Source organism: Ogataea haglerorum (genome assembly GCF_019207285.1).
Source record: "Ogataea haglerorum isolate 81-453-3 chromosome Unknown 81-453-3_NODE_5_length_632335_cov_97.011461, whole genome shotgun sequence".
NCBI lineage: Eukaryota > Fungi > Ascomycota > Pichiomycetes > Pichiales > Pichiaceae > Ogataea > Ogataea haglerorum.
In genome coordinates, this window is record NW_025065155.1 from 591,323 (window position 1) to 614,999 (window position 23,677).

The 23,677-nt window shown below is 44.3% G+C and overlaps 10 protein-coding genes across 10 annotated transcripts; 6 read left to right on the forward strand and 4 right to left on the reverse strand.

Annotated features, from left to right (window-relative positions):
* Positions 1-36: 36 nt before the first annotated feature.
* On the reverse strand, positions 37-1,011 carry KL911_002286 (uncharacterized protein; the record flags this gene model as incomplete). The annotated part of the gene is made up of 1 exon (XM_043197338.1): positions 37-1,011. One exon carries the CDS (start codon positions 1,009-1,011, stop codon positions 37-39), a length of 975 nt encoding a protein of 324 aa, XP_043055291.1.
* A 223-nt stretch (positions 1,012-1,234) lies between these two features.
* On the forward strand, positions 1,235-2,659 carry KL911_002287 (uncharacterized protein; the record flags this gene model as incomplete). Its single annotated transcript, XM_043197339.1, has 1 exon — positions 1,235-2,659. The coding sequence occupies one exon, from the start codon at positions 1,235-1,237 to the stop codon at positions 2,657-2,659; it is 1,425 nt and encodes a 474-aa protein (XP_043055292.1).
* A 126-nt stretch (positions 2,660-2,785) lies between these two features.
* KL911_002288 (uncharacterized protein) lies at positions 2,786-4,075 on the forward strand (the record flags this gene model as incomplete). The annotated part of the gene is made up of 1 exon (XM_043197340.1): positions 2,786-4,075. The coding sequence occupies one exon, from the start codon at positions 2,786-2,788 to the stop codon at positions 4,073-4,075; it is 1,290 nt and encodes a 429-aa protein (XP_043055293.1).
* A 283-nt stretch (positions 4,076-4,358) lies between these two features.
* KL911_002289 (uncharacterized protein) lies at positions 4,359-5,882 on the forward strand (the record flags this gene model as incomplete). The annotated part of the gene is made up of 1 exon (XM_043197341.1): positions 4,359-5,882. One exon carries the CDS (start codon positions 4,359-4,361, stop codon positions 5,880-5,882), a length of 1,524 nt encoding a protein of 507 aa, XP_043055294.1.
* Positions 5,883-6,333: 451 nt separating this feature from the next.
* KL911_002290 (uncharacterized protein) lies at positions 6,334-7,875 on the forward strand (the record flags this gene model as incomplete). The annotated part of the gene is made up of 1 exon (XM_043197343.1): positions 6,334-7,875. One exon carries the CDS (start codon positions 6,334-6,336, stop codon positions 7,873-7,875), a length of 1,542 nt encoding a protein of 513 aa, XP_043055295.1.
* A 4,872-nt stretch (positions 7,876-12,747) lies between these two features.
* Positions 12,748-14,460, forward strand: KL911_002291 (uncharacterized protein; the record flags this gene model as incomplete). The annotated part of the gene is made up of 1 exon (XM_043197344.1): positions 12,748-14,460. The coding sequence occupies one exon, from the start codon at positions 12,748-12,750 to the stop codon at positions 14,458-14,460; it is 1,713 nt and encodes a 570-aa protein (XP_043055296.1).
* A 209-nt stretch (positions 14,461-14,669) lies between these two features.
* On the forward strand, positions 14,670-15,719 carry KL911_002292 (uncharacterized protein; the record flags this gene model as incomplete). Its single annotated transcript, XM_043197345.1, has 1 exon — positions 14,670-15,719. The coding sequence occupies one exon, from the start codon at positions 14,670-14,672 to the stop codon at positions 15,717-15,719; it is 1,050 nt and encodes a 349-aa protein (XP_043055297.1).
* A 1,080-nt stretch (positions 15,720-16,799) lies between these two features.
* Positions 16,800-18,113, reverse strand: KL911_002293 (uncharacterized protein; the record flags this gene model as incomplete). Its single annotated transcript, XM_043197346.1, has 1 exon — positions 16,800-18,113. One exon carries the CDS (start codon positions 18,111-18,113, stop codon positions 16,800-16,802), a length of 1,314 nt encoding a protein of 437 aa, XP_043055298.1.
* A 181-nt stretch (positions 18,114-18,294) lies between these two features.
* KL911_002294 (uncharacterized protein) lies at positions 18,295-20,636 on the reverse strand (the record flags this gene model as incomplete). Its single annotated transcript, XM_043197347.1, has 2 exons — positions 18,295-19,935; positions 20,103-20,636. 2 exons carry the CDS (start codon positions 20,634-20,636, stop codon positions 18,295-18,297), a joined length of 2,175 nt encoding a protein of 724 aa, XP_043055299.1.
* Positions 20,637-20,677: 41 nt separating this feature from the next.
* Positions 20,678-20,944, reverse strand: KL911_002295 (uncharacterized protein; the record flags this gene model as incomplete). Its single annotated transcript, XM_043197348.1, has 1 exon — positions 20,678-20,944. The coding sequence occupies one exon, from the start codon at positions 20,942-20,944 to the stop codon at positions 20,678-20,680; it is 267 nt and encodes an 88-aa protein (XP_043055300.1).
* Positions 20,945-23,677: the final 2,733 nt, after the last annotated feature.

The following is a 23,677-nucleotide window of genomic DNA, read 5'->3' on the forward strand; positions in this document are numbered from 1 at the left end:
TTTTTTATTTTGGGCATGACATAAGCTGCCAGGAATCTATGTGTCTCTATATTTCTCGTCCACTCGGTCGTACGCCTTGAGCAGGACGTTCCAGAAAACTTCCCTGTCGACGTCGTACACCACTTTGGCGCCGTGGTCGGCCTCGGTGAACTCTAGCCTGCCGTCGTCCTCTCCTCCCAGATGAACGTCCAAATAGCCCGTTTTCCACTTGTACCCCAGATCTTCTGCCCCACAATACTGCAAAATTGCCGCTACGGCCACCGGATCGTGCACACTCGGCCCAATATAGCCCTCTCCCTGTCTGGCCTTGACCTTTTGGTAGAAGTACTGGACCAGATCGTACATCATCTTGCGGAACTCTGTAGCTGTAGCAGGGTCGCCCTGGATCCGCTGGCGGATATCTTGCGAGGCCCGAATTGTAGACGTGAGATCCAAAGGAGCAAGAATCATGCGCTCGCTCAGCACAGGGTCTGCCAGAACAGCCTTCGCCGCCTTGGGGTCGCAGAAAACATTAAACTCAGAACACCCGTTCTTGTTGAATTTCGCCAGTCCTCCGCCCATAATGCTCAAGCACCGGATCTTGCTTCTGGTCTCCGGGTACTTTTCGAAAAATAGACAGATATTGGTCAGCGGGCCGATCGCGGCAAGAGCCAGCTCACCTGGCCGAGTCTCGATGAAATTTTTCAGATAGGGGAAGAACTCCTCGGGCTTTCTGGCTGCGATCTTGGGATCTGGAAGCTTGTCGCTGCCGTTCAGACCGGTCGGACCGTGAACTTCGGGACAGTACTCCGGCTCGCGGTCCAGCGGGCGCGGTGCGCCAGGAAACACAGGCACGTCCTGTCTTTTTATCACAGTGAGAAACTTCAGCGCATTCATGGTCACGTTCTCCAGCGAAGCGTTTCCGTGCACGGTCGAAACACCAACCAGGTCAAAGTGCGGGTTATGCGCGCCGAGCGTGATTGCCACAACGTCGTCCTGGCCCGGGTCACAGTCTATCCAGAGAGGAATCATTATGTAAGTTATTCCGCGAAATCTCGGCCGAGGAAATGGAAACCAGGCGGTGCAAAACGGGGGCTCCGAGCATACACAGCCTGAGGACCCTGTCTGTACGCATGTCTTGTCACCGGGATTTGGTTGATACGGTGAGGATGTTGGTGCCTGTGTGACCTGTCACACGAAATATATATATTGTAGGTATAAAAACTCGTAAACATAATTATTTATCCCCTTTTTCATGCCCAAACAACCCATTCCCGGCGTAGGCAAGTTTAAAGTTACCGGGGACAGCAGCAAACCTCTCGCAGTACATCAGGGGTGCAAGACCATAAACGTCTTGTCAACGCCTATAAAGACGACGCCTGCAGTTCGCGATTACCCAACACCCAATACGTCCTCTGAGAACATAGAGAGAAAACCCTACAAGCCAGCAGCCACATTCCAGCTGCCAGAAGAGTTTTCAAGAGCAGAGTGCGATGCGCTGTTGTCCAGATACTCGGAAGTAATTCATCCTCTAGTTCCGCTTATAGATATCCACCACTTCTACTCTATGTATGGGAAGCCGTGGCCAAATGATAACCATTTTGTGCTTGAGTTGCTCACCATTCTTTATTCAGCTACAATAATCAGCAAAATGCCATCCCAGTCGCTGATAGACCTGATGTTCAAGTATCTGAACTCCGTGCCACCTTTACAAAAGTGTAAGTCACTGATAATTCTGCTTTTTGTTCAGCCTAAAAACCCGTTTGGATCGGTATCCACGGTGCTTAATATCTCAAATCTGCTTGAGCTACACAGAGACCCAGTTTCGCACCACCAGATACAAGATCCGGGACAGGTCCAGCTCCGCAGAACACTCTGGTGGCTGCTTGTCCAGCTGGATTGTTTTTCTGCCCTGAAAAACGATTTTCCACCTGCTACATCGAGAAATAGAGCGGACACAAAAATGCCAAGCGAAAATTGGTCCGCCGATGGAGTGTCAATTAATCCGAGCATAGCTCTACTTTGCGGCATCTCTCACTGGTGTATGTGTTGTAACGAGGTCTGGGAGCGAAAGTATAGCCTGCAACCGACAAGTTCGGGCCAAGCGGCAAAATTCAAGTCGGAAGTCGAGAACCTTGCTATCGCCTGCTCCGCTACAATCCAGAAATTAGCAAATCCCACATGTTCGCAAAACGACAATGACTTTATACAGCTTGCAATTGCCGTGATTGCTTCTTTGCCTGATAGGCTAAAACTCATTATCGAACTGGCAAGAGATAAAGTGGGATTGGTTGCATTTTATCGGACTGACCACTATCTAATACAATCTTTACTGATTCCTTCATATTCCAATTTTGCTTGGTATTCATTTTTTGAGCCACGTCAAATTAGCATCAACTTGTTCCGTTCGATCCTAAACCAGATCCGCTATCAGCGTAGCAGATCGTCGATTGTCTCGAGCGCCACTTTCAGATTATTGCAAAAAGCTATACAATGCAGCTCCCACCCACAGCTGAAAATCTTGTTCAATGAATTGTGGAGTCAATTTTTCGTTTCCCAACTAGGAAGCTTGCAAATCAACAAGCTTCAAGGGATGAAAAAAAACGTGACTGCCCTTAAACTCCGATACTTCGACCAAGAATTGCTAGCTATTACTAATCACTCAGGTGGATTCTTTTGACTTTGTGCGGCGAGGCGGCTTGCGCCACAGAAATTATCAGTCTATGAAAGTCATGTGGATGGTAGCCACATACTCTGTGGAGTAATATAAAAGCGGTGGCTGCTCTAATTCCAAACCAACATCAAAATGTCTTCTACTACTACCCTCAAGCTTCAGGCTATTCCAGTTGATAAGGAAATCGAGAATCTTATTAGATCTTCCAAGGAGATCGCAATTGGTCTCAATGCAAATGACACTCGTCACTTTGGACCTGATCCTGACGGATTGAAAATCCTTCCTGAAACTACCAGAAAGCGTCTTGTTGATGCTGGTATTGACATCTCTGAAGGCTACCCTTCGAGACCAGACAAGTCTCTTATTCCGGTCTACGTCGACGAGGCTGCTGCCATCCGCGATGACGACTACGAGTACATCGAGCGTGCCAAGAAAGCCGACCCTGAGAAGAAGGCTCTTCTTGGTGCTGCCAAGCAGGTGATTCACCTGACCAACCATATCGGTACCGAGATTGTTGGTCTGCAACTTGAGGACCTGACCGACCAGCAAAAAGACGAGCTGGCCTTGTTGGTTGCTGAGAGAGTTGTTGTCTTTTTCAGAGACCAAAAGCTTTCTCCTCAAAAGCAACTGGAGCTTGGTGAGTACTGGGGACGTGTTGAGAAGCACCCTCAAGCTTCCCAGGTGAACGGCTTGCCAGGTGTTTCTGTCATCTGGCAAGACTACTTCCAAAAGTCCCTTGGTGTTGGCCTGACTTTCAAGAACAACAACTTGGGTAACTTTGATGCTACCAAGAATGCCGTGAGAGGTACTCAGGTCTGGCACACTGACTTGGTGCATGAGAAGCGTCCAGCTGGACTGACTCACTTGCATTTGGATGCCATCCCTGAGTTCGGTGGTGACACCCTATGGGCATCTGGTTATGCTGCTTACGACAAGCTGTCTGAAGAGTTCAAGAAATTCCTTGACGGCAAGCAAGCTGTCTATGTTTCCGCCCACGGCTACTTGGACAGAAAAAACCCATTTGCTGGTCCAAAGAAGATTGAGAGAGTTCACCCAATTATCAGAACTCATCCAGCTACCGGTTGGAAGTCCTTGTTCGTGAACAGAGGAATGACCAAGAGAATAGTTGGTCTTTCTTCTGTGGAGTCTGACTTGATCTTGAACTACTTGTTTGAAGTCTTCGAGAAGAACGCAGACATCCAAGTCAGATTCAAGTGGACTCCTTCCAAGCCAGGCTACGGTACCTCTGCCATATGGGACAACAGAGTGTCTCAGCACAGATCTACTTGGGACCACGAAGGTAAAGAATCCCGTCACGGAACCAGAGTCACCTCATTGGCTGAGTTGCCATACTTTGACCCAGAGTCAAAGTCCCAGAGAGAGGCTCTTGGATTGCCATTGGACGAAAAGGATTTCTTCTAAGCTACGCACGTAGTGAAGTATGATTTATAACTTGAGAAAATTGAATGTAACCAATCCACCACACTAACTGAATTAGTAATACCTGCCAGGTGAGGCGCCTCTGATAAGGCAGTTTAGGCGGCCCATGGCGACTGCCACAGAGGTGGTTGCGTACAGATGAAGTTTTTGTCAAGCAGTGGTTCCTGTGGCTACCACTGTGGCTCACAGGCTTTGCGGCTCAGAAGCCATAACTAATTTTTCTTGCTACTAGATAAAGGGTGATTGATCTGTCTGTTGAGCCAGTATGCCCATCGAAAAAGACGACTTCATCACCACCAGCGAGTTTGACAGCGCCAGTTCTCAAAAGATTGACTTGTCTGTTGACAAGCCTCTCACCAGAAAGGACAAGATTCTGTCCCTTATTTGGGACGGCTGGAACAAAGACCCGAGGGAGCAACGCTTCTTGCTGAAGCTTGACTTCTTTCTAATGTCGAGCTCCATGCTGGGATACTTCATCAAGAATTTGAATCAGTCGAATGTCACCACCGCATACGTTAACGGTATGAAGGAATATTATACTATGGATAAAAATCAGTATAACTACATGATCACACTCTGGACCGTTGGATACACCGTTGGTGCCATTCCATCCAACATGATTCTGCACAGAGTTTCTGCCCGTTACTATCTGGGAGGACTGGAGCTTATTTGGGCTGCACTCACGCTTTTGATGGTGGCATGCGGGCCACACAGAATCAACGCTATCTACGCCTTGCGCTTTTTGATGGGATTCTTAGAGGCAGGTTACTTTCCGGGTCTGGAATATCTTCTTGGTTCGTGGTTCAGTCCTAGTGAGCTTTCGAAGAGATCGTCCTACTTTGCGTGCTCCGGTATAGCTGCAAGTATGGTTTCCGGACCTCTTCAGGAAGCCATCTTGAGAGGCTTTTCGGGCTCCAAGTTGGAGCCCTTTAAGTGGATGTTCGTCTTTGACGCTGTCATCTCGGTGCCGGTTGGAATATACACCATGTTCGTGGACCCTAACACTCCTTCCACGACAACTGCTTTTTACTTGAACGAGACAGACAAATTGGTGGCAGTGGAGAGACGCCGCAGGGTGAAGGCCGAGCTCAAAACCAGACACAAGTACAACTGGGCCCGACTCAAGGAGTTCTTTGGAACCTGGCACATCTACGTCTTTCCAGTTCTGTTCCTGTGCTACAACAACACCTGTGCTGCCATCAATCAGCCTACATTTACCACCTGGATGAAACAAGACCTCAAGCTGCCATCCAGCCAGTATAACACATACCCGTCCATCCTGTATGGTGCCGGTATCGCGATCACGCTCGTGTTCTCGCATGTCCACGATTACTTTGGTGGAACGTATAACTACATTTTGGTCGGGCTCTACTTTGTGTTAATGATCATTGGTAGTGCCATGCTGGCAGTGTGGGATATTGCACGTCCTGCTCACTGGGCAGCTTACTTCATCGTCGGTATACCGACCGCCTGGGGGCAGCCTCAAATTTTCTCGTGGGTCAACCGGCTGCTGTTTGGCAATGATATGAAGAGAAACTTCACAGTGGTGTGCACCAACACTCTGGCCTACGTGACGTCTGCTTGGGTGCCCATTCTGGTGTGGAACGCTCAGGATGCCCCAAGATACTCGATTGGCTTTAGATACAATGCCGCCCTGGCAGGTCTGGGACTTGTGATGACGGTTATTGCTTGGTTCCTCACCAGGAGAGACGCTAAGAGAAAAGCGTTGCTAGAGGCGCAGCAGAAGGAAGTTGAGGCTGGCCATATTGCCTCGTCAAGCTCTCTTTAGAAATACTATTCATCGCTATAGAGTTGACTGACTTAGATCGAGCGATATAAAAACAGATTTGCGCTATCTGATGTGCTGAAAACGTAATTGAAGGCAGTGCCCGAGGAGCTGCAATTGTCAGGTCAAAGCCGGACAACTGCTGACTAGGGTGGTGGCGTACGCTTCATCCAGTTGAGGATAGAATTAATAAGCCTGCAACGTAAGTGGCCGCCCACGGTTGTCGGTCATGCTCACGTGCAATTGCTTGTGCTTGAGGTACATAGCGCGCATGAACTTATGGAGCAATCGTGTCGCCCCGCCATGGCGCAACTGCTGCATCGCAGTTCTCATTCATACATATCACGTGACGTGAAAGATTACTGCGGGCGGTGGTAGCCACAGATCCATAGCCTGATTTGTGGAGAGCCACCGCACACATATATATGAAAGAGCTGGATTCTCGTTATCCAGCATGACAAACTCAATTAATAAAGTGGCGATCATCGGAGGAGGTGCTGGAGGACTTGTCACGTTGAACGAGTTTCTCCATACGTCGAAGTCAGGTAGATCCACAATCACAAGAGATGAGGAGCACCACGTACTACCAGACGAGCCTGCTTTTGAAGAGATTGTAGTTTTTGAGCAGAATGACTCTATTGGAGGAGTCTGGAACTATACCAAAAATGCGGACGAGGGCTTTCCCACAGATATTGAAAACTACTATACTCCTCTGGGGATCCGTCCACCCAGGGACCCTCCAACAGATCTGACAAACACGGACAGCACAGCGCCAGTGGAAGTAGAAGCCAAAAGGACTCATAGATGGAACACCAGCGGTGTTTATGACGGTCTGTACACGAATGTTCCGATCTCAGTCATGAGATTCTCCTCAGGTCCGCCGGTCAAAAGCGGTGTCGATTGCGATTTTCACCCGTTCGTGATGCACCATCATGTGTTGGATTATCTGAAGGATTTTGCCAAGAGTAACGATCTAGAGAAGTACATCAGATTCAACTCGTCGATCGAGCAGATGTACAAGGATGAGGCTTCTGGTAAGTGGGTTTTGACCGTCGTCAACACTGAGAACGGCGTGGAAAAATGGTATCAAGAAACGTTTGACGCAGTTGTCGTTGCTGTCGGCAAGTTCAACATTCCATATTTCCCTAAGATTCCCGGATTGCCTGAATACTCTAGTAGAAATGGCAATGTCAGACATGCCAAGAGCTACAGAAATGCCAGCGATTATAAAGATAAAAAGCTGTTGATAGTTGGAAGCAATGTGAGTGCCATTGACATGTTGCAATACCTTGTGCCTGTGTGCAAGGAGATACACGTAAGCATGAACGTTTCAAGGATTGAGGATTTCAATCTCGAGAAGAGTCCTGCCAAGAACTGGATAGAAGAAGTTCTCAAAAACCCGGACTTTGGCATCAAGCTCCATCCAAAAATACATCACTTTTCCCAGACTTATGTCGGGTTCCATGATGGAAAACAAGAACACTTTGATGAGGTGATTTTGGCCACAGGATACCACACCTACTATCCGTTTTTGAATGTGCCTCAGAACGAGGGAAAGGAATACGCAAAGATTCTTCCAAGCTCTGAAAAAGACAGGGAAGGACAACTGAATATTGTGAGGAACCTATACCTGTACACTTTTGCAGTTGGTGATCCCACATTATGCCATATAGGGCTTCCAATGACGCCTCTGTTCTTCCTGCTTTCTGAAGTTAGCGCAATAGCAATAGCTGGCGTGTGGACCAACGCCAAGAAACTTCCTCCGCCCGAGAAGCAAAGAGAGTGGATTGAACATTACGAGGATCTAAAAAGGAACGGTACCTCCTTACTAATGCCTGACTTTGCTCTGGATTTCTACAATGAGATTCATAGCTATGGCCCTAAAGGTAGATACAATTTTTTTGATACGAATGGCGGCGTCGACATAGCAGCCATTAAAAAGGCTTCCCGAGAGTACTTCTACAAAGTTATATCTGGAAAACTCCATCCAGAATGAGATGCAATGAAAAAGATATATAGAGGCAATACTTACAGTAGATAAAATATCATGGCCTTAGAAGAACTGTACTCCAATTTACTAGGTCGCAAAATTGTGGATCTTTATTATAATGGCGCTTTATCAGTACCGTTCGGGAAGAAATAGAGATAAGCGATATGCAATTTAATTATCTGAAAAATTACAATCTAACCGTACCAGTAGAATTTACAGCAAATGAAAATGCAAGCAACTCCATGAGCTCATGGATCAGTCTACTTTGGCAAATTGCTTGGAGTAGGAACTAAGCAACGGTAGCGAGCGGATCTGTCATTCCGCAACGACCGAGATTTCTGAGATTTCTGAGATCTCCTCAGATAGATCAGATGGAAATCCAGCCTCACAGTTTAACACTCGTGATTCTAAAAAAATGGATAGTACAACATAGTCACGCAGGGCAGCCGTGTACATTGCTACCGGATCACTTCTGAAGAACTCTGTTGTAAATGCCTCTCTGCGAGTTGTGGGTTTGTCGTTATATGGCCGGTTTTCCTAGGGAGACCATGTTCAGTACAGCAGCCCCGTGTCAGTCATAGAGCATTTAAATGATACGTTGTCATCCAAAGCTCGGCTTGTCTATTTCTCGCATTGATTTGTCTAGAGGTCTTGTTTCGACCATGTTGCGTGCATGTCTCAGACCAAACTCACTATCAATGATTTTTTCATATCCAATGTATCATCTAATGGTTTTGCGCAAAAAGCTTTTTGATCAATGTGAGAGGCACATGATATATAATTCTTTGTAGTCAGGAACGACGACGATTATCGTGCTTGTTTCGAGAAAATATTGCAATCTATCGCGCGATTCTAGCCCTAAGTTCAAGCTGAATTTCAAGAAAGGTATATGAAAATGAGTTTCAGCGGCGAAGTCCCACAATTTCATGCTCTTTAATGAGATTCAGGCTGTAGGAAACGGCAACCTAGAAAGATCAGAAAGTCTTACCCTTCAGAAGCCATAAATTTGCAAAAACATTATCTCGGCAAACTGCTTCCATGAAGCATATCCAGTGGTGTGTGGAGGTTTTATAACTATAAACTCAGTTGAATTGAGGCTTGTATAGTTTAGTGAGTGCAATCGATCTGGAAATTGCTCATTTTAATATCAGGATCTGATTACGTAGCTGAGTGGTTTAGCTTTTAGTTACACCTGTCGGAGAGATAGCTTATTTCATTTCAGGTATGGTTTGACATTCGGTAGGTAGCGTTACATAGGGCAGGTACGTGGGATGTAGGTTTAGTGAAGACATTCAGTGTTCAAAATACCTCGAGATCACACATGTACTTAATGTACGGGCTGCAAACTAAAAAACTTACCAGAGATTTGGGAGGATGTCATTATGGGAAGGAACCATTGGAAAGACCCAAGTTTTGCACTTCAGCAATAAAAGTGAAAAAACTGCCTTCCAGGATTCTTGCTTTTCAATCACTTCTAATGGAAAAGCCAGACTAAGACTTTGACCACTATTGAATCTAACAACAGATTATGCATGCTGCTTTTCAAAGTTAGAGACTTGTTGCAGCGCGGGGAAAGCACAACATGTTTATTGTCGTGCTGAGCGTTTTCGATGTACTGAAGGCATTTACTTGAGACCCATTAATTCCTAAATTTGAGCGTATTTGATGTGGGTGAGATTCTAACTAAATTACATTAGAAAGAAAGATCCAGCTACTCTCACTAAAAGATTCAGGCATACTGCAAACATATTTCGGTTAAACATTGCTTCTCTCAGACTAAGCGATGACAATTATGGTGTGAGGGGAACATAATTGTTCAGATCTGTCCTGCTTTATTTCCGTTACTGCGCTTGCTGAAACCTTATAATTTGCCGCCTCTGGAGCAATTGGTCGATTAATTGCAGAAGAAGCTCGTCACAAAGGCGCCCATGTTATTCTGCCACCATCTTGTAATATTGCGAGGGTACCTTTGGTAAGTTGCAATTGAGTCCTTCAGAAGATTTGTATCCCTCTGACATTGCAACAGCAATAGTTATCAAAGGCATAGAAACAAGGAACATTGGGCTACTCTCAAACATTTCGTATGTAGCAATCATGAGGATAAGAAACTCCGTAGACGTCTCAGATCCAGCATTGAGAGCGGTTTATTTGCTACCATTTCAATTTGCAATCGAGGCCAGTCCCAAATGTGTTATGCGCTCATACAAGAAGGTGATGCCAGAGCATGTTTCGCAGTCAAAAAAGCTTGTTAATGACACGTTTTGGGCGGAATGAGAATGGAACGGTCTTGCCATGTCTGACTGGTTTGGAGTGTATTCCATAAAGGGTGCTTTGGACCTTGGGATGGATCTTTAGTATCCCGGGTATCCTCCCATGCGCAGACAGGATGTTTTGATGAATGCGATGTTTTAAAGAGAAATTAATATAGACCTTATTGAGGATCGTGTCAGAAACGTTTTGAAGCTTGTTCAACATGCTTTAATGTGCAGTATTCCGCCAAATGCCTAGGAGGATTCTGAAAACAACGCTCCGCAGACCTCTGCCTTGTTAAGAAAAGCTTCTGAAGCCATCGTATTGCTGAAAGACGAGAACTCAATTCTGCAAATCAAGCGTTTGGATCGCGACAACTCTCACTTTTGAGACATCGGATTTAGTAGGCTCAAATTGCGGTGATCGCTTACGGTCATTATTGGGGAAAAGGTTACACATCAGAACAGAATCAAGAAAGCCATGTAGCTTGCGAAAACAGTTCACAAAATGACTCTTTATATTGGAACCTCAAATGGGTTGGATGGCGAGAGTGTCGATTAAACAAATATGTACTTGCCCAGGTCTCAAGGAATTCTTAATTGATGAAACCTTGAAGGGTTAACAGAAATTACATCCTTGTGAACTTATCAGGCACTTCTGTGACACTACCATGGATTGTTCAAATTCCAGCTGCTGTTCATGGTTGGCTCAATGGTCTGGAGTCTGGAAATGATATGATTGACGCTATCTATGGGGATGTAAACGCATCTGGTAAGCTTTCTCTATCTTCGCCAAAGCAGTGCGAGGACAACCCATCATTCATGACTTTCAAACCTGACAAGGGAAAAGACGGTTATGGAGAGGATGTCGTTGTTGGGTGCCGTTATTACGAAGAAGTTTGTCGCTAACCTCTTTTTGGATTTCGCTACGAAGTATCCTTCACAACGTTCAAGGTTGATACCCTGGAGGTAAAGATAGCAGCGGGAAACTTATTGTGCTCCTTGAAGACAGAGAATCCTGGAAAGTTTGGGAGTGTTGAAGTTGTGCAGTTGTGAATCACTCCCCCATCGACGACAACTACTGTATTTTGCCCATTCAAGGAGCTCAAAGGCTGCCAGAAGGAACTCTTAAGGCCTGATCAAACAATCACGACTACCATTCCCGTCGATATCAGGTATGCTTGCTCTTACTTTGATGTTCAAAGGCATAAATAGTCGATTGAAAAAGGAGAATATGGAGTATTTATCGGAAACTACTCTGATGCTATGGATGCTCTAATTGGAAAGTTTGTTCTTCAAGCCTTTGCTCTAAGGCGACTTGTAGGGTGAACGCTTAACAGGCATGAATCTCGGTTTTTTCTTGCTTACATCGATTACAAGTCTTCACTTAAGGCTTCGTTAGTTTCCGTGTCATTTTCAACCGAGGACAATTTTAATATTGCAGCTCCAACAACAGGCGTTGATTCTGTCTATCAACGTGCTCTGGAAAGGATAAGCACAGTGACACTTATGCAATGCTTCATGATGACGTCAAAGGTATGTTGCGTTGCATGATATGTTATTTAATCAGCTTGCCGAAATGGACATTAGACGAGCCAGATGGCGGCTCTCAGAAGCACTTGAAAAGGTATCGATGCTATTAATCGTGTGATTGGGCGGAAAAAGCTGTCTGCACATGACAGTCGCCACCTAAGACGACAAACTTCGTGGTAGTGCAAACAATACTGGGATTATGTCGAAAGAGGTTGACAATGAAGGTGCACTCGCAGAATTACCTGGCGCTCAAACACTTCCCTTTCATAGGCCTTGTTGTAGCCAGTCAGACGATTTCTTCTCATGACCTGGCAAGCGTGTTGATGCTTGTGTAGAAAAGGAAAGTAAGGCGGGTATCCACAGCTTATTCTCATGATGGGGATCTTAGAGGTGTCAGTTCCTATTTACGAACAAGGTACTTCTTCACAGGGCCTGATTTGTAGGATTTTCAATATTCGACCAGGTGAAGTTAGTACAGAACGACTCAAAAGCAGAGTCACGTAACCTACACCTTCTGTCGTGACATGGTTTCAATAAAAGCTACATCAACCTTATCAATAAGATCTTTTTTTTTCTATCTGCCAAGATCTTGCTGTCATAGAGAGTCGTGGTTTTCTTTTTTATTGTCTGATTTTTGAACGTGCGACCAGCCTCTGATAAGGAGATGCCAAGACAGTCAAATAACATCTTTCCGTATTCCTCATATAAATCAAAAGCTCGCAATGGAGGCTAACAGCAGCCCCAAAAGTAACGACTCTATGCGACGAACCCACGTATGGCAAACAACGTGTCCAAATGCTTGAACCACCTTCACATTGTAGAATGGATTGTCAAAAAGCAGCTTATTATTTATGACGATCCGGAGAAAATATTCGGAACAAGCTGAAGATCTGGTTGGCTGGGCGGTAGTAGTGGAATCACAGACGAGATAAGCCTTGACTGAAATGCATCAGACATCTGAGAATGCCGAACAGCCAAAAAGTCGTTTTATTGTTGAATATGCAAACTTTCTCCTTCCCTTTCCTAAAATGTAAGTCAAACGGCATCCGTCAGAAAATCTTCAGATAAGTGAAAAAAATGTCCTCCAGTATTCTCTATGGATCGTCTAAGAAGACTTGACCAGTTGATCTCTATCAGAGACGACTCAGAGAATGACCCGGATCAGTTACGTTCTAACCATGATTTGAAGCCTACTCCTCCAAAGGAGAGGACTTGGGAGATGTACAACTACTTCATCGTCTGGTTTCAAAATTCTCTCACAGTCACAGCATGGAACACAGGCCCCTCCTTGGTGTTGTCGACGGGACTCGATTATCGCCAGGTCATTTACGCTTCTCTGATTGCCAGCTTCTGGGCTGCTCTGATGGTCACGGCCAGTGCCTGGCCCGGAGCATCCTACCACATAGGATACCCTGTTCTGGCCAGAAGTGTGTTTGGTCCTAGACTTGCAAAGTTCTTTGTTCTGGCCCGTATGTTTGTGGCTGCTATGTGGTTCAGTGTGAATACTTACAACGGTGCGATGTGTTTTGTTGTCTGCTTCCGCTGTGTTTTCGGCCACCGCTTTGTGAACCTCCACAACGGTCTCCCTGCAAGCGCAGATATCACCACTGCCCAAATGGTCGTCTTCTTTGTCTTCTGGGTGGGCGAATTCTCTCTTATGTTTTTGCATCCACGTCAAATCAGATGGTTTTTCACCGTGAAGGGGATTTTGAGTCCCATCGCATGTTTTGGAATTTTCATTTTCTGCATGGTGAAGGCAGGCGGAGCTGGAAACTTTGACATCGAAAAAGGAACCCTCAACACGTCAACTGGAAACAAGTGGATGTATGTGTTTAATTCTGTCGCTGGTGCACTTTCTCCGATGATTGTGAATCAGCCAGATATTGCTCGTTATTCTAAAAAAAAATCCCATGTGTTAATTCCTCAGGCTGTTGGTGTGATCCTCACAACCATGATCGTTCTGATCTTGGGAATGGCCTGCAACTCTGCATTGAAAAAAGTTTACGGGCAATCTTACTGGAGTATTTGGGATATGTTTGACGCAATATTAGATCACGAGTGGTCAGCGAAAACTCGTACTGCCATCTTCCTGTGCGCTTTGGTGTTCTCGCTTTCCGCTGCTGGTACTAACGTGTTCGCCAATTCCATTCCATTTGCTGCAGACATTACCTTCTTAGTTCCTAGATACTTCACCATTGTCAGGGGGCAAGTTTTCATCGGATTGCTAACATGGGCTCTGGTTCCATGGAAAACAGTCAACTCCGCTCAGACGCTCTTAAACTTTCTGAGTTCGTATTCCATCTTCATGGGTCCGCTTCTGGGATGCATTCTCTCAGACTTTTTTGTGCTTAGAAGGGGCAACTTGCACGTTCCTTCTCTTTATTTGGCTAAGCCAGGATCTTTGTACTGGAAATGGCACGGTTGCAACATGTGGGGATTATTTGCATGGATCATTTCTCCAGTGATTGCTCTTCCTGGATTTGTCCGACTATATCACCCAAACATTCTGAATCAGACAGTGAGCGATATCTTCAACTGTGGTTGGCTGTATACTTTCCTCATCGGGTTCACAGCATACACCATTCTTGGCCTTTTTTTCAAGCCAAAAATATATCCAGACAACCATGCTGATACGCCAACCACCTTTGAATACATGGTGCCATATAATGGTTTCTTTGAGGACGATGCTCCTATAAACGGTGTCGGCAATCCTGCGGTCATATCTTCCGATGCAAGCGATATGGAGAGCGGCAGAGTGGAAGAAATCAAGAACGACCAGATCCTTCTGCGCGAGAAAACCATCGACTAGAATCTCTCTTTCTCAGTCCCCTTTTAACGTAGATCTCCGTATATGGTCTAGTGAACGAGATTTTTTTTATCTCGCTTTGAATCGCTGCGTGCTGTGCACGTCTTTTCCTGGTTTAGGTGCTATTATTTAGTTTTCAACCGTAATGTATGTATTAGGTAATCAAATGTGGGAGTTCATTTTTGTTTATCTTGAGTAAACTGCCCCCGTCTATGAGCGTAACTTATCGAGATATTGTCGGAGTTGATAAGAAACGACAGCTAGTGGATTTGGACTACGCAAGAACGGTGTGCGGTAAACCTGGCTTTTATGTATATGATGAGAAGTTTCATTCTATATTGGGCTTGTCTCCAACTTTGACCTGTCTCGAGACGCGGGATTATCGATTTGCACATGAAGCAGGAGTTTATCACAAGGAGACGAATTCCATATACTTTACTTCAAATTATAGCTCTGGCAATTCCATCAAGCTTTACAGAGTCCACTGTGAATCTTACAAGGTGGAGGAACTAGATCATTACGAAGTGATTCAAGCAAATGGTGCTTGCCAGCACAAAGGCAACATCCTCTATTGTGCTCAAGGCGACCATACACACCCCTCATCACTGATGGAAGTCAACCCAATCACAGGCGAGACTGAAACACTTATCAATAATTTCTATGGAAGAGAATTCTCTTCGATAAATGACGTTGTGGTGCATCACGAAACCGGTGATATATGGTTTACCGATCCGACTTATGGATTTGAGCAGGGATTTAGAAAAGAGCCTGCCCTTCCAAATCAAGTGTACAGATTCAATCCTGAGACTGGAGAACTCTGCGTGGTTGCAGATCAATTTGATATGTGCAACGGTCTCTGTTTTAGTCATGATTATACGAAAATGTATGTTACCGACACTGGAGCAGTCAAGATGAATAAAGAAGCAGGGTCTTTTATGCACAACCCCCAACACCCAAGCGTGATTTATGAATATGACGTTGTTGATCAAAGACGACTATTTAACAAGCGCGTCTTTGCATTCTGTGATGATGGAATTCCAGATGGCATCAAATGTGATATCCATGGAAACGTCTACTCAGGTTGTGGGCATGGTATTCATGTTTGGAATCCCGATGGGGTTCTCTTAGGAAAAATCATAACTGGAGAGGTCTGTGCTAACTTCTGTTTTTCTGCAAGCGGGATGTGGATATTTTCAGAATTCCACTTGTTTCTTTGCCACCTGGATGCCAAAGGGGCCCTAGTGAATATAGAGTGCTACTGATTGCAGAGATTTACTTATTTTTCCTCCAAGCTCGATGATGATTGCATTTCACATTCTGTCTTATGATGACCTTAAGCTGCAAGTGCTGATCCGGAAAAAGATATTTGCTCCAAAAGTTTTTGCATCTCCGCTTTGCCCTCTTCGGCTAATTGGTGAATCCCATGAGCTGAGGTCAAGGAATCATTGAGGCCCAAGCTACATATATTTGCAATGTCAGAGAATATAGACAGTCATGATGGTTGAACTCGACATTGCTGGAAACTAATTCGCTCCCTTTATCTGTCTATACTACAAGCTCGTGATTGCTTAATGAAAAGTGACCATTTCCTAAACTTGTATGCCTGATTAATTCAGGATCTTGATCTCAAGACTAGTCCGACACAATGAATTGTCCATAAGCTGCTCATTGTTAGAACGATTCTCAATCACCGAACTTGCAATACAAGGTGACAGCATTCCTATATGCTACCAACCGACTTCGGCCGTAGACGATTGAGATGACTAAGTTAGACTGAAAATTTCCAAACTCCATATCAACGATAAAGGTCGCTTGCAATAAATACTGCATATCGGATGTTACATTGGCGAAAAGGTTTTCCGCCATCAATGGCAACGTTTTAGAACGAATTTAATGGGACTCTTCAGGACGATCATATGTGAACATTCTACAGACATGACTTATTTTTCCTTGCCACCACAACCAAAAATACACTCAAAGCATGCCAGATACTTGCCACATAGCTTTATATCACCGGCAACAAATATTTGTGTTTATAGGCCTCATAGTGAGATATCTATAACTTCCTGTGTCATGCTCATTCCTTGAAGATGCCTCTTTCTCAGTGCAAATGATGGTTGTGCAAGGATTTATGAGGCGTGATTACAGAGTTGTTAAAGGCAACGTTTGATAGATTGCATGATGAAAGGGCTTCAAAGTTATTTTAACTCTCGATTGATACCTGCTTCTTCGAGTGTGTATTAGATGTCTACAGAACGTTTTGGAAATCGGGTTGATAGTAGAAACTTCTCACTCATGCAAAACCAGTACAAGTTGACGTACCGCAAATAAGTACCAAAGCATTAACTGGATTCAAGTTCGCTCAAGCGATCAGCATCGTACCGCAGGACCGATTCGAGCAGAACTTTGAATCCTAGGAATATTTCTTCCGGCTTGGTATATTCCCGGGGGTTATGACTGATGCCATTCTTGCTAGGTACAAATATCATGGCAGTTGGAATGACTTGGTTAGTATTGCAGGAATCGTGGCCTGCACCACTGACAATATTGTGAGTTGAGTTCTCCCCAACAATGCTCGAAGCAGAATCCTTGATGATTCCAAGCATTTTAGTATCAAAATGCGAAGCAGGGGAGTGGATAAGCAGGTTAGTGGAGTATTTTAGCGGTGCACCATTTCCTGCTGTATTTTTGGAAGCTTGCTCAATTATATCAAAAACTTCTAATTCCATCGCCTTGTGCACACTGTCTTCACAATGTCTAAAATCGATCACAAAGGAAACTTTTTCGGGGATAACATTGACAACATCTGGCTCTACTGAGATTTTGCCGACTGTGGCAAGTCCCCCATGGCTTTTGGCCATTTCATTAAGCTTCCAGATCACCTGTGAAGCTGCAAGCAATGAGTCTTGACGATACTCCAATGGAGTGGTTCCAGTATGTTGCGCGGTACCTTCAAAAGTCACCTCAATCCACGAAAATGCCTGAGCTCCTGTGACCACACCAATTGTTTTGTTTAAAGCCTCGAGAATAGGCCCCTGTTCAATATGAATTTCAAAGTGACATTTCAAAGGATTGGAATTATGACTGCATTCAATTTCACCAAGATATCCAATTCGCTTTAGTTCATCCTTAACAGTGATGCGGCTGTCAAAGACATCTTGTAGCTTGTAAACGGCTTCTTTCTTAGTGAGACCAGCCCAAACAGATGAGGCCATCATACTCATCGGAAAACGTGCACCTTCTTCATTGCACCAGTTGACAAGAGTGATGGGGAAATTTGGAACATAGTTGTTACTCTTTAATGTTCTCAAAACTTGCAAACCCGAAAGAACACCGTAAATACCATCGTACCTTCCTCCGGTCGGCTGCGTATCCAGATGAGACCCAATACCGGTAGCAAGATGATCATTGTGTTTTCCAGGAAAGGTCGCAAAAATATTACCGACGTTGTCAACTTTTATAGTGCATCCAAGTGACTTGGTCTCAGTGATGAACCAATCTTTTATTTTCTTGTCAAGATCCGTCAAAGCAAGTCTACAAACCCCGGTTTCTGTCGGATCATCTCCCCAAACTCCATGTGCTCCAAACTGCTGAGCGGTGGAGTGTATGGTTTCTATGAGCTCTGACTCTTGGATCTTGAAGTTTCCGGAAATCATTTTGAAGACAAATTACGCTGAAAATTACCGATCATCTAATCCTTCTTATATATATACGGTGCTCTGCATTGTTAGACCTGATAAGAAACTTGCGATAGATAAATATTAGTCGGACACGACCATCCCAAAAAAGAAAATAATCTCGGAGAAAGATTGTCGGAAACGGCTCGAGCGGCGGGGGCTATAGAAATGTATTTCGAAGATGATCCTTATCGAGAAGGACATCCCATCCTGGGCCAGGATCAGTGTCGCTACCCCAGGTGGTGAAAAGAAAGCGCATGACACTCATCAGACCACTGGATTTCTTCATGACTCCAAAAGTCCTTATCCGTTCTATCAAATAGAGTCTTTGGTCCTCCTTGATTACTGCAGAACCTGCAACAGCGAAAGGCCACGAGCACAGTCCAGATGACTGAGCATGTGGACTCAACTTTCGTAAGTTTAAAAAGAAATTGCCAATCTCCTCCTGTATTTCAGGAGCGTCAGGTCGTAGTTTTGGGTTGAGAAGCTTGGATAACATGATGGTGCAAGCCTTTGTCACAATATTGCCTATCAAACAGCTCTCCATTAGTCGCCTCTGAACAAAGTCAGATTCATGAAACCGTACGTTTTCCGGAAGTACTGGAGGGAGGTAGTACTTTGACAGAGTCAAGAGTTTTTCTGCCACCATTTTATTATTGGCATTCAAGGGAAAAAACAAAGATAGCCAGTTTGTTTTTGCTGCGAGTTCGAATGCAGACAGCGCTGCGCCCATAATGGGATTGTTCATCCACCAAGCAGGACAATGATATATTGGAGGCAGAAGATACGGTTTGAGCTCGGCGTAGACCTGGAAAGGTGACTTGATGTAGTCGACAACAGAGGCATCACATGCAAACAATGCAACTGAGTAATTATACAGAAAGCTTTCTAGGATAGTCCTTTCTAAATTAGACACATCTCCTTCTCGAAGCATGTATGAGAGCTCGTCTGTCCAGTAAGTAACATCGTTGATCTTATGATCTTTTTTAACCATGGGAAGTATTTTGACATCGATTTGGTTGAGGGCTAAAGCATCTAGTAATTGATTGAAAGACTCAAAAGATATACTCTTCTTAAGCAGCCAGCACTCTATGATTTGCAAAGAGGCTATTAGGAAAAAAGCGTTTCTGGCTGTGTTTTCACATTGATATTTCTCTCGAAGACATAAAGTGACCATGCAAATAAGCAGCCAGTCCTCGTTACCGATTACGGAATTCTCGCTCAAAAACCACCGCAATTCTTTCATGGATTGCAAGAACTTCTGCTCGGCAAACTCACGGTATTCAGGCCGCTTCCAAGACAGGTATGTCGCACCGCATGCATAAAAAACATGTCTCAAAGTCGGATTGTCAAGACCGCGGGGAATGACAACCGATGAAGGCTGCAAGTTCTCGTGAGCTAGTTGAGGCGATATGGCAACCATGAAACCCTTTACAAAGGCATCGTACAAAAGTGCGTCACTAGGGGAAAGGTCGACCCCCAACATCCATGAGGAGTATCCACCGAGATGCCATCCCAAAGTTTGGAGATATTTTCTGAAAAGTGCATCTTCTCTGGCCTCCTTGGTTGGTTCAAGCTCTAGATCAGCATCTTCAGAGAGTAACGTGATTTTCCTGCGCAAGTTGATGGAATTGGGTTCCACAAACCGGATTGGTCTGTGGGCCAACTTGTGAAGCTTGAAATTTTTTGGAATGGCTCGTACCCCGTAGACGCATTCATAAGACGATCGCAGGCAGCGTCCGCAGGCAGGTTTTAAAAGATCGCATTTAATTTTGCGTTTGCGACCTGCAGGGTTAGTGATCTACTTGCCTAAACTTACAGCAAAGGCATCCCTGTCTCCTGGGATTGGCCATTGGATCTCAAGAATTAAGATCGTCACGACCCAAAAAATTTAGAACTGTCTTCAGATTATATAATCTACTTATGATAAGAAGTCATGGATTTTAGAACACCCTCCGACAGCTGGACCTGAAGTTCGTAATCGCTGCAAAAAGATGCATAAAGGTTGGAAGAAGTGGCAGTGGCCCTGTAGGTAAAGGACGCCTCTTCGTCAAGGATGACAATTCTGTCATAAAGTCCCGAAGCGTAGACAGAGTCTGTCTTGACCTGGGTTTCACATACTTTATCCATCAGGCGCAGCAAAAAGCAGGCTTCGCCAACATTATACCCAGCAGATATGAGCCCATGATTCTGTAAGATCATGGCTCTATTGGTAGGCCCAAAAGCCTTGGCGATTTTTTCTCCTTCTTCCGTTTCCACTGCCACGCCGCCGAAGTTTCGGTAAACATCGTGGTTATTATAGAAAATACATGCGTCTTGGCTTAACATGTCTAGCTTTCGTCCTAGTGCAGAAAACGCTTTTCCCCAGACAGAATGGACATGGCATGCCACGTTTAAGTCTGGCCGCGCCTTGTGTACAGCAGAGAGAATTTTGAAGCCAGCACGATTAATCGGGGCCTTGTTGCCGTCAACATAGTTACCGTGCTCGTCAACCCTCACCATATCTTCAACAGTAAGAGTTGAAAAATGGACTCCAAGTGGAATTATCCAAAACGTTTTTGGCTCGATCGGATCCCTAACAGATAATGGCTTGCCGGACCTTCATTGAAGCCTTTGCTCGCAAAAATCCCAAAGGCACCAGCCATTTGATTTAGCAACCACCCTCTCTTGATGTACGGATATTTGATATTTGGTATGCGGTACTGATAATCAAAGTCCCCCATGGCAATGGTGGTCGAATCCTCAGATATTTGGAATTGAAGTGAAGCAGATTCCGATGAGCTCTTCGTGGTCTCGACAGTGATAGTCATTCTGAGGTCCAATTATGACCATCTGCAGTTTAAGAAGGTATTTATGTACTTCTAATGAGATAGCGAAAGGCTCAGGCTTAAATTGATTGATAAGTTGTTTAACCCATTCACATATATCAAGTTCTCCGATATTTATTTCTCTTTTCAATATCCGGTTTGAAAATAGCCAAATTTCATGCACCTCGGATAAGATGGAATGACAATCCAAGTTCACATGTTTTTGTTCTTTCAGGTACTAGCTTTGCAATTTACTGGTGGCGATGAGGTACTCTGATAAAGACTGGACGACCACTAAACTCTCGAGATGCAATTGAATGAGGAGCTTTACATAGATTTCATATGATATCACCGGATACTTTTGGGCTGGCTTCATTTGCTTGTCGTTCGCAACCCGTTCGAGATCTACAAGTCATCCGGATTGTGTCAAAAGCACTTCAAGGCCTCTCATAGTGTAGACTATGTTTTTCTTCACTAGCCCACGACAAAAGGGTGCTCATTCTTTGATGCAGTTCATCATAGTTGAAGCAATACATCGAACCTGTTCTAGCCTTCGCAGTGTAAAACCACGTCTCAAATTTTCAAGTGTTATTGCCAAGTAAGTTCAGCAGAAGATGTAATCTCTTGCACAAAGTCTAGGGCCTGAGAACTCATTCTGTTGCAACTCATTATCAGAAAAATGTCTTGACGAAACGAATATCCTCGAAAGTTTTTGACTGCAAGGCAGTAACTTTTTGATTGATTGTGAAATGCTAGACACTCTAAAGTGAACTAAATGGTTTGAAAATAAGACATTAAAGGTAATAGGTTGAAATATGGAGAAGTCGATCAGAGGAAATACACAACGAAGCTTGGCTTCCAAAAAAAGGGATCTGAGTCAAGAAGAGAACTACTTTGTCCAAAATATTCACCGCACTCGAGGTTGACGGCTCAGAGCCTGGTTGACCTGTTTCCAAATCTTATAAGCGGGAAAATACGTATTTAGCAACGCGGTGACTAATTCTGTGCCTTTTCAAAAGGACTGACGAAAAGATTACTCCCAAGAGGCTACTTGTAGACGGTCTGTCTAGATCAGATACGCAAAATAGAAATGCAATTACGTTTAGCAAAACTTGAGAAGTCTCGAACTTTGATATGTGGTCTTCTGAATTTGTCAATTGTGTTACAGCTTCCCAAATCCAATAAGGCATACCCGAGTACCAATTCGAAAGCCCTCAGTTTTGGAAAGGAGCCGATCATCCATCTAGATTATCCTTTTGAGGTGATGATCAGTGTAACATATTCTTAGTTATGGTGCTTGGCTCAGTGCTTGACGAAAAATCTCGCGTCTATTCTTTACAATGATTGGGTTTTGGTAGTGGTAATCGTGAAGTACGTGCATGCTGATACTTGGAGTCCGTGTGCTGGGAATGCAATCATGTATTATAGCGACTGGAAATCGGTCTGATCAGCAATCATGGTTTTTTTTTTGGTTTTTTTTTTTTTTTGGGTGTCTGTCATATTCGGCGAAAAGAAAAGCGGTTTCTGCACTGATGCCAAACATTGGAACTCAGCTAGCAGGAATAGCTGGAAGTTACATTTATTGCATCGATAATGCTTCAAAGTACCTTAACAGAAACCGGCTGATTAACGGACTATCATATTTACACATCACTTTTCGCACTAACAAACGCTAGTACATCAGCAGAAATAATAAATAAGGTGGAATAGGATGTCCAAATTCAAATAGGAGGAGTATTTGGCTACTCATAGAAATGCCGGAAATCGGAGAGCGGATTACCTATTATGGTGTACTAAATATGTAGAGATCCTAGATAGGCAAATTGAAAATGATATCTGATCACGTGGCATCAGCTGACTGGGGCACAAATTTATTATCGCTTTGCATATTACAACAGATCTCTTGTCACGACTAAAAATAGGCATGGTTAGCACAGGCTTAGTGATAACTGCATGCCTATGCAGTCATGTTGCATAAAGTGTCCAATGTGATTGTTGAAGGATCGGGAGTTCTGAGGTTGGCTAGAATTGAGTACGAAAACTAGCTAAGGGATTGAAAGATTGCTACGGCAAGCGAAATGCTCAAAATGAGCTCCGAAACTCCATCTCATCTGACTTATTCAATCGAAAAGGCTTGTAAAACCTTTTCCCAAATCATCGGGCACCGGAATTGTCTTTTTATAATCATCTGCTAAGGAGCAAAGGATTCAATATCCCAGCTATACTCGATGGGAAAAGGAGACATACAAAGAAAGCTTAGAGTAAATTGACGGTGGTTCCTTATCGAATCCATAGAAGAAAGTTACACTTTCAGGTAGTTACAAAAGTCCGGCATCTCACTCCTTACAAAGCGGTGGAATCAAGCTCACGAAGTCTACAGGCGAACAATTGAAGGGCCTTGCACGACTAGCTTCCGAGCGAGCTGCTGTTTAATTCAGGAGCCACAATGACCTGGACAACAGAAAATAAATTAAATTGACCTCATGCACCTGAGAGCTCCACTCCACGTCCACCATCAAAGTGGGATTATTTCCGATCATTGTTCTTGAGTGAATACCGTCTACAAAGACAAAATATCAAGTCGGAGATCTGAGACCTCAAGTTTGGCATTCAGCTGTTCCCTACGAAATAACTGGTGCTGCAATTTCCACGTTAAGATTTGATGTTTTGCTGTGCTTAGAAAATAGAGAGCCTATCGGAAAAGGTACCCTTTTTGCCGATAGGTACTTGATCTAT